The sequence below is a fragment of the Drosophila tropicalis genome, unplaced genomic scaffold, assembly GCF_018151085.1.
Source record: "Drosophila tropicalis isolate 14030-0801.00 unplaced genomic scaffold, ASM1815108v1 contig_878, whole genome shotgun sequence".
In the NCBI taxonomy this organism is placed as follows: domain Eukaryota; kingdom Metazoa; phylum Arthropoda; class Insecta; order Diptera; family Drosophilidae; genus Drosophila; species Drosophila tropicalis.
Window position 1 is genome coordinate 16,112,211 of NW_027173374.1, and position 9,001 is coordinate 16,121,211.

At 41.0% G+C, this 9,001-nt stretch overlaps 4 protein-coding genes across 4 annotated transcripts; 1 reads left to right on the plus strand and 3 right to left on the minus strand.

The window, feature by feature from the left end:
- Positions 1-372: 372 nt before the first annotated feature.
- On the minus strand, positions 373-4,250 carry cdm (importin-13-like protein cdm). Its single transcript, XM_068299252.1, has 6 exons — positions 3,960-4,250; positions 3,330-3,841; positions 1,986-3,267; positions 1,594-1,929; positions 975-1,534; positions 373-916 (listed from the first exon to the last, which is right to left on the minus strand). The coding sequence occupies exons 1-6, from the start codon at positions 4,125-4,127 to the stop codon at positions 832-834; spliced, it is 2,943 nt and encodes a 980-aa protein (XP_068155353.1). The 5' UTR covers positions 4,128-4,250; the 3' UTR covers positions 373-831.
- A 122-nt stretch (positions 4,251-4,372) lies between these two features.
- LOC137584083 (proteasome assembly chaperone 2) lies at positions 4,373-5,310 on the minus strand. The gene has a single exon (XM_068299329.1). The coding sequence runs from the start codon at positions 5,217-5,219 to the stop codon at positions 4,476-4,478; it is 744 nt and encodes a 247-aa protein (XP_068155430.1). The 5' UTR covers positions 5,220-5,310; the 3' UTR covers positions 4,373-4,475.
- Positions 5,311-5,426: 116 nt separating this feature from the next.
- MED17 (mediator complex subunit 17) lies at positions 5,427-7,673 on the plus strand. Its single transcript, XM_068299272.1, is given in 4 exon segments — positions 5,427-5,584; positions 5,655-5,766; positions 5,768-7,417; positions 7,489-7,673. Coding segments are annotated over 4 exon segments (1,938 nt in total). The 5' UTR covers positions 5,427-5,492; the 3' UTR covers positions 7,573-7,673.
- Positions 7,674-7,807: 134 nt separating this feature from the next.
- Positions 7,808-8,565, minus strand: LOC137584093 (uncharacterized). The gene is made up of 2 exons (XM_068299340.1): positions 8,059-8,565; positions 7,808-8,000 (listed from the first exon to the last, which is right to left on the minus strand). The coding sequence occupies exons 1-2, from the start codon at positions 8,308-8,310 to the stop codon at positions 7,869-7,871; spliced, it is 384 nt and encodes a 127-aa protein (XP_068155441.1). The 5' UTR covers positions 8,311-8,565; the 3' UTR covers positions 7,808-7,868.
- Positions 8,566-9,001: the final 436 nt, after the last annotated feature.

A 9,001-nucleotide genomic window follows, 5' to 3' on the forward strand; every position in this document is an offset into this window, starting at 1 on the left:
GAGACCTTACAAGTGCTAGTTGTTAAAGTTGAACCGCTTAAAAAAAAAGGAATGATTTTAAAGACTTGACAAAATCGAGCTTTTCGAGACATTTATCAACTGAGAATTTTCATTAGACCTATATTCAAGGTAAAGGCATCTACTATCCTCCAATTTCTAGCTCCAGATAAGTTATACTTTAGCTACATTATAATAAATCAATAAGATCTATGTCAACTTTCCGTGTTTTTGGTATAGTCATAGATAAATCGAATCTCTCTCTTACTCCTGCCTCACTTCCCATCGATTAAGCCCTAAAATTATTTAAAAAAAATGTGTTTCTATAGTTCGATACAGACAGCTCCGATCCGAATAAGTCAAAACACAAAAGGATTCAGATAGTTATAGACACATATGCTGTATTTACACATTTTTGGCATTATAATTACACACACAGACACAAGGAGAGAAGATAATAATAGTAAAACCTGAATGAGCTAAGTGTGAGGTTACGTTTTCATACAGGAAATGGTGAAAAATCAAAAGGAGAAAATACAAATAACAATAAATAAATATATATATATATATATATAAAGCAAGGATAATTATAAATGATAAATGTAATTTTTGTAAAACTATCAATAAACAAACAAAAAAAAAACGTTTATCCAATTAAGAGTTGGATACGAGAGTTTAACATAATCTTGCCTTGGATGAAAAAAAGGAACATGTACAGATCGACTTTAACTACTAATGAATAATTACACCATCAATTGAATAAACTTGTAGATCCATATACATATAAATATATATATATATATATATATGCATATCCTATACACATGGAGACATTTACTGCAACTTTTCGGCCAAGCCGCGTGCTTTAATAGCCATTTCGTTCAGATGTTGCTGCAGCAGACGCTTGTTAACCTTTTCCCTAAAAGTAGAACGTTTAGAACTGTTGATATTAGATATGGTATTTTTGCATCACTTACTTAACAATTAGGCTAACATAACGAGTTTTTTCCGCCGGACTTATTAATTGTGTGGGAAAATTTGCGACTGACATTAGAGATTTCATCCAGACGGCCATCTCAGCGGGATATTTTTTATTGAGCGCCAGGAATATATCGGCAAACTTATCAACCTGCGAACGAGGCGTTAAATATCCCACACAGAGCAGCGCAGTGTGGAGAATCTGTTCGCCCGACGTTAAAACCACTTCCGTTATATGGCTATGATTTCTCGATTGCATTACAAAGTTCGTGATAAACTGTATACTAGTGCGAATGGCTCCACTTTCTGGTAATGTCATAGCCCTTTGCGCATAATATATGAGGCGATCGTAAGCCAACGTCTTGTCCTCAAGGGTTTGAGGAATTTTTTTTATAATTTGCGATAAGCATCCGAAAAATGTCTCCATGGTATCCGAGATATTGGAGAAATTCTGCTCAGGCGTTGATTCGAATAATTTAAAACTATGAAGAATAAATTCCAGAAGCAACTGTTGCATTAGCTGCTTGCACCCTTCATCCTTATAAAACATCACAATGGCCTAATAAGACAGGTACATGCTATTAATGTCTGTGATGACAAATGCCGAGTTATATTTACCGCCTTTGATATCTCAAGTGTCGGAGCACAGCATCGTGTCTGGAAGCTGGCCACTATAAAATAGCACAAATCCTGCAGCATAGGTTGGAATGCGCTCCTCAAATTCATAATGGCGTGCTTCATAGCACTACAGGCAGCCTCCAGCACATCTATTTCTTCCACCCACATCTCGGCTATCGACCGAAAGATGGGCATTGTTTTCTGCATGACCAATAGAACAGGTTGTACCTTTTGTACATCCTTGAGCTCATCATCCACATCCGTATTGAGGGAAGAGAACAAAGTAGAGATCATATTAAGTCGGAAAATTGTACGTATTCGAGCTGCAGGCGTTTTCTGAAATTCGGAATGGTGAAGTCAAATGTTTTAAAAAAAGCATCAGATGGTCTCACCGATTCCGCTTGACAAATGGCCTGTAGTTCCTCAAAACAAGGACTAACAATGATATCCAAATATTTTGGTATATCCTCAGCTGGCAATAAACTCATCAACTTGCCAATGCTAAACATCAGGCGTACTGAGTCTGAATTCTTCATGCGTCCCGTACTAAGAGACGCGTGACAAGCATTAAGCAACGGCTCGGCATAAGGTTTCAACTGCAACTGGCAATCCCGACACAATTCCTTTAGCCCCAACGTAGCCTGAGCTGACATGGAGGAGTTGAGACCTCGTACCAAAAGATTAATGGCTGATGGTATATAAGCCGGGTTATCCATTAGCCAGGAACAATATGAGCCCACGGTTTCCAGGGCGGTTCCCAGCAGTTTGACATTCAGTTTCTCGTATGGTATTTCGGACAGGACTCGCATTAATCTGGGAATTTGACGCGATTCGTCACCGCTAAAGTGTTCGGCCACCGATTGAAAGGAGAATATACAAGCTTCAAGTTTCGTCCATTGTGTGGGATTTGTTTGTAACTCAGCAATGGCCTCATCTAGCATTGCAGCCAAAATTTCAAGAATATAATCATGTAACACGTCGTAGCAATACATAAAGGTATCGGATATATCCTGGCGATAACACCGAAAGCATTCCAAATCATCAGAACTCCATTTATCTAAGGATTTCTCATCCGGTTGCTCAGATTTTCGTACCAAAATGCTTGTTAAATGTGCGTACAGGGGCTTTATGTACTCCCAGCATTTTAGCTTCTGATCTTCAATGGGCATGGCAAAGACCTCATCTTGCAACATATACCAAAAAGCCAAAGCCATGGTACTGCAAGATTCTTCCACTGGATAAATTCCAGGCTTATCTGTGCATTTCAGTATCTCCTGAATCATACGATTCATTAATACCGAAAGTTCCGGATCTGATGCTGTAACGCCACTCAATAATAAAGTTGAATGACGCTCGACAGCTGAGACAAAGAGCATGTAAATGTGGACAATAATGTCCTCATTGTTATTATCTCGCTTCCATTCCATTTTGGTGATTTCTGTCAGTGAGTCGAGAAACATTTTGATCAATAGAAACGCCGTTTTGGGAAAATTATGGCAATCTGGTTGAATTATGATATTGATTAAAGTCTTTAAACAGGTCTCAGCCAGCTCATTCTCATCTGAGGACATGCATCCATCGCCTGACCGTATACAGGGCCAATAGCATTTGTTGACCACCTCTAAGAGAACTCTTGTAATGCTCACACAACCTTCAATTGAGAAGCCAACGTTCCTGATAGAATGAATTTTCCATTAATATCACCTATTATTATTTCGAAATAGACAAAAACTCACTTTATCCAAGTGCCCACGCATTTCGCGGCTCGTATCATATTGTTGTAGCTTTCGGCATCATCTTTCCATTCAACCTGGCGGCCCATCTGTGCGTTCAAATATCCCTCACAAGTCTGCAGAACTACGGACATCCGGTTACCCAGCTCAGCTCTAAGAGTAACACGCTTTACCGATGTGTGTATCACTTGAGCCTCTTCTGGTATTGCTTGAAGCACTTCCAGCATTATCCAGAGCTGAATGTCGACACTCACATTTGGTATCCGATGCTGTTGGAAAGTATCGATGACTTCTTCAATGGCATTTGGCCAATCATCTTTAAGCATATGGACTATATACGCTCCCAAAGCAATGCACAGTCGATTCAAAACTATTTTGGGTCCACCGGCGAACCGGACAAGTGTCTCCAATATCTTCTGTTTCAGCTCCTCGCGATTCTCTGCGGGCACCTCATGCCAATGCTTCATTAGTTTCGAGTGCAAGGTTATGGCTCCAAAAAATTGCACTTCCTGACTCTAAGGAGGGGGAGTGTGCGAGATTTGCATTTGGTGAGGGGGCGGGATTGCGACACGGGAATTGGAAAAACGTATACATATTGATGCGCAGGTCATTTTGTGTTGTTGTTGTATTTACCTTGCCTAGTTGCATGAGCTCCCAAGCCCAACGCCAAGCCAGAGGACTTTTTTCAGCCTCCGTTAAAAACTCGTGGGTTATTGCCTGCTCTTGAGAGTTAGACCGATAGAACACCACAACGGCCTCCTCTAAACGCTGCAGATCAATGGGTTCCATGGCAGATGCCATTTTGTCCACTGCTGTAAAAAATGTATTTTTATTTGCTTAACGATCTCACGGCTCAAACGACTGCAGCAACAATTTTTTTCTTCTGATAAACGCTGTCCGCACCCCCTCTTATTAGATTTGTGAGACCGTTTATTATTCTGAATGCGCTGTGGCAACTCTACACGCAAGACTTTTAAAAACTGCGTGGTAAATTTGCTCAGTAGAATCCAGAATCCTTTTAACTCCCATAAAAATTGAACAATATCTTTTCTTTCCTACACCAAAACAAATTTAGTTTATTTTTATTGGCCCAACCAAAGGAAGATTTAGACGAAATCATTTAATGGACTAAACTCCTGTATCTTCGCCTTAATAGATTAGCTCGGTCACATCATTCCCAAACAGAAGATTCCATGATTTAGGGACTGTAAGCTTAAAACTGCCATCGCCTCCGCTACGTAGCTGAAGGAAATCCTCACACAGTTCATTCAATTCTCGAACAATTAAAGAGGCATCCGTCGAATTGTCTCCTTCGAGGAGGTAACGGAATAACAACATTACTTGTACGCCTGCTTCATTAAAGGCTGTGAATAATTGGAGCCCATTGCCTCCGCCATAGATGATATCACCGGTGTGCTCCTTCCACTTGATTACTTCGGGATTTCCTAATTGCTCTGCATGGGCGGCTTTAAAATTGTCACTAGCCCGGTACGCCCAGGGCGATTCCTCGATGACCCGTCGCTCAAAGCCAAAGCTACCACTAAGAATGACCACACGACGAGCTCCTTTAAGTTGATCCACTAGTTGACTCTGAAAATCTCTTGTGTGTCGGGCAATCCAGGGAGCCCGAAATTGAACAACCAGGAGCTTATCTTCCACACTCTCGTACAGCTCGCACGATGTTACTTTTTCGTTGGGTTCGTGCTGGTAAGCTGAGGGCCCGTAGACAGGAATCAAGGCTGGATGCGTCAAACTTCCTATTTTCCTCAGCTGTTTGGAAGCAATCAGCAAATCGCAAGCCAGTTGTGCTGCGTTTCCCACACAGATGCTGGGGATGATCACCGTGTAATCGGATACATTTAGCTCCTTACCCTTACTTTTTAGCTGTAACATGATTTAGCAATATAAATGTTGGGATTGTAGATCTTTATTTGTAATCAAAACTTAAAAATATGAAAGTAATGTTGTCAGTCTTGTAAAATGCTTCAACGATAACTCGATAACTTGACGTAAGAAGCGCAAGAAAACGATGCGTAACAACAGCTGCGGCTACAGAGTTACCATCGCGCAATCAGAATAATATACGGTCTCACATACCTAATATCACAGCCACACTGTTTACGATTTGCATTTTGTGCTAATGTTCTCCCGGTTTTATTTTCGGTGATGTCTGCAAATTCCGTAAATATTTCGGTGGAAACCACTTGCGAAAATCAAATACGAGAAATTGGTTATGATGGAACCGAGCTATATCAACCGTAAGTCTAGCATGTAACTAAATAAATGCAATATGATTAAACAAGAAGTTCTCTTCCTCTTTCTGTTAAGGCCTCCGACGCTGTCCGAAAGCCTGGCCAAATGTGCGGCTCGAATTGATTTCAGCAAAACATCACTTGACGACTTAAAAAAGGAGGAAAAGTCCGCGACCGAGGCAGAGGAGAGCAGAGAAAAAAGATGGCACTCAATTTCAGGAAAGTCTCTGGCCTTGGGACGCAGTACGCAATAAACTGAAGGATGCTTTTACTGAAATTTGTGTACTGTCCGATGTGATATCTATTGCCAAGGATAAACGTTATCTGGTACTAGATCCTTTGCTGGAAGATGGCGACGATACAAAGCCCATAGTACAGGTGTATAGCCGCAAAAAGGCTATATCGCAGGCAGCGCAAGTTCTATTGGGTGGCGCAGAGCGCTTGAGAAATGCTCACAGCGAGCAAAGAAGCCGTAATATTTCAGATTTTCATATCGAACTACTGCGACTACGTCAGAACTGGAGGCTAAAGAAGGTCTCAAACGCTATAATAGGAGATTTAAGTTATCGCACGGCCGGCTCAAAGTTTAACATGAGTGGAACTTTTGAGGTGACTAAAGCCGAAGAGCTTGCCGATGAAGATCAGCTGCAGGGACAGAATAGCTCATCGTCGTCATCATCAACTGCAAATGGCATGCCAATAAAGGCTGCTTCAGCTCTAAGGGTTATTGTGCCTGCCGAGCTGCAAGGAGTTGCCTACATAAAAGTCATTACTCAAAAAGACCAAGAAGATCTCTGCTCGGCGCAAGTCAATCTTATGGGTCATGGCCCAAACATAACAGCCCAAGTTGGTGTTTGGCAAAAGACTTTAGAATTCGCCCAAAATGTGCTGTTTTGTAAGGAGCTTTTTGCACAATTGGCTCGGGAAGCTATACAATTGCAAGCTCCTATTCCGCATGTTGTTATCGGAAACCAGATACGTGCAACTCTACTGCCTAATATACAACTAATCATCTCCCTTTGCCACTCTACAACTTTTGACTCCAGTCAACCTGCCCCCATCAATGATCATGATCATGTGTTAGAGCATTCGTTGCATCAACTGCTCAGAGAGGTTCATTATAAGAACTCGCACCATCCTTTCCCCCATCCATCCAGTGCTCCACTTGGCCCAAGCAAAAAGCGGATGATGGCGGGCCCCATGGCTGCCGATCGCGAAACTCTAATGGACATGACCAAATCTCAAACCATTTTGGAACAGATCATAGCTCAAGCACAACATATCTTCATGCGGAAACGTACCCAATATGTGCTTGACACATTGGCCCGGGATGTGAAGGACCCCCAAATTGTTTCCCATTGGAACGCCATGAACAGCCCAACGATGTCCTGTGTTAAGATAAACATTGTAACTCATGGCTATGATGCGATTGGACGTACGTCATTGGTTATTCACGTCAAGGAGCGCTCACTTAAGTGCATTTGTCGTGACGGTCGTGTCATGCGTTTGTCCTATGAGCCGCAAGAGTTAAGGGATCTCATTCTTTGCCAAATTAATTCTCATCAAATCTCATGCCTTGTGAGTTTGGCTCGTTGCATGTCTTGGACTGTCCTATCGAATAGTAATCATTTGGGAATAGGCAAAGTGGAGCCATTGGGAAATGCTAGCTCCTGCTTGTTAGCCTCACCAATCGGAGATCGCATGATCGCGGTACAAATACGATGCGATCCGCAAATAGATGTCAAGGTTTACATAGCCAAAAGTCCCCGTCAGGATTTCTTTCCGAATCCCCTCGTTCCCGAAAAGCTTTGGGAGAATTTGGGCGGTAGTTTTAAAGAAGTAAGCAAACAGATTTTAAAAACGTGCTATTAGACAAATTATTTTACCGTTACCGTCCCCTTTCATTACAGGTGCGTTTCGATAAGATTGAGGGCAAAAGTTTTCTTAACAAAATGGAATTCTTAATGGCTTCCCTGACTAGCAATACGGCCTAGTTTATATCTATTTATCTAATGTTATTGTATAGATTAAGTTACAAAATTTCTTCAAACGGGAATAAATTTGTATATCTCGTATTATTGGCGAATTCTATAAATGCATATTCAAGACTTCCTTCCTTAATCGAATTCAGGTAAGTTTGCTCTTAACTATACAGTCTTTGTTTTCCTTTTCATTATGGTAGTTTTATGATTTATTAAATTCTGTTTTTTTTTTTTTTTTTTTTTTGCAGTTCTGGTGTTAAGATACGGATTAGTATATCATGATTGACATTTTTATAGGATTCAGAATTTCAGTTGTGTTCCAAATCATATTTAAATTGATGATTGTGAGACGGATAATTATTCCAGAGATGGTGCTGATTCTCCGGGGAAATAATATTGAACGTGTCTTCCAAACTGACGACATTGGCTCGATTTGTGCTCTAAAATTGTAACATTTGAGGAAGCTGATCGGTTATCTGATTCATAGAACTCACTCACCCAACGTTCTAGATCACAGAATGTGATATTATATCTCTGGTTGTTGCCACTGATTTCTTGGTCATGCATTGCCGGCTGGGCTAGACGTAAATATAGACCGCAATTTGTGGAGAAAAGGACTGGAACGCGCTTAGCTGGCGCGGAACCAACAGCCCCAAAACCTGTTCCCTGGATTTGGCGGTAAGTCAGACAACTGGGTAGGGATGTAACAGGAGCTATGGTTATTGTTTCCCTTCGCTCCTCTCTCTCCATGCGACTTTGTATGCTGGAGCCTCGCACAAATTCGACGCAAGCTTTAAAACAGAAACAGGACGACGCCACTTTGCTGCATTTGCTGAAATTGAATTATTGTCGCTGACCGTATTTGAATTGATTTCTTAGGTATATACACTGTGGGATATGCATTTTTTTCTGCCCGAATGGGTTATCGATTTTACTGTATATGTATATACATATATTCAAAGTGCAACCTGTCAACACACTAGGAACTACCTCTCGCTCTGGTGTGTCCAGTGTCAGTGTACAATTGAGGTAATTAGCGAGGTGGACATTTGTTGGTGACTGAGCTGAGCTAGCGGCGTTGTCTAGGTTACACCATTATGTGCATGTGGGTGTGCGTGTGCCGGGCCAATTGTCTGCCAATGTCGATTTAGTTTCTAGATGTTTGATTTTCGTGAACAATTCCAAGAGAAATAGATAACTTTTGGCTATGAAATTGCTCTATTAGCCAGGAGCAGTGGTAAAAAGCGATTTGTACAGCCTAATAGTTGAGCCATTACCCAGAAACACAACAAAACGAGAGATCACGAAACTCTACTCTGCTCTTTAAGTAATTTCTTTAATATGAAAGGTATTCCAGTCGAGAAATACTGTATTCTTAATTAAAAAACCTTTGTCATACTTTTTACAAATATTGTTTTAAAACTTTATTTCATTTTGTATT

Excerpts from the sequence above, each read along its gene's own strand:
- cdm (XM_068299252.1), bottom strand. The coding sequence starts at position 4,127 with ATGGCATCTGCCATGGAACCCATTGATCTGCAGCGTTTAGAGGAGGCC. Across the intron at positions 3,268-3,329 it reads TGCGTGGGCACTTGGATAAA|GAACGTTGGCTTCTCAATTG; the intron begins GTGAGTTTTTGT and ends TCATTCTATCAG. Across the intron at positions 1,930-1,985 it reads CCATTTGTCAAGCGGAATCG|AAAACGCCTGCAGCTCGAAT; the intron begins GTGAGACCATCT and ends TCCGAATTTCAG.
- LOC137584083 (XM_068299329.1), bottom strand. The coding sequence starts at position 5,219 with ATGTTACAGCTAAAAAGTAAGGGTAAGGAGCTAAATGTATCCGATTAC.
- LOC137584093 (XM_068299340.1), bottom strand. The coding sequence starts at position 8,310 with ATGGAGAGAGAGGAGCGAAGGGAAACAATAACCATAGCTCCTGTTACA. Across the intron at positions 8,001-8,058 it reads TCTGTGATCTAGAACGTTGG|AGCACAAATCGAGCCAATGT; the intron begins GTGAGTGAGTTC and ends TTACAATTTTAG.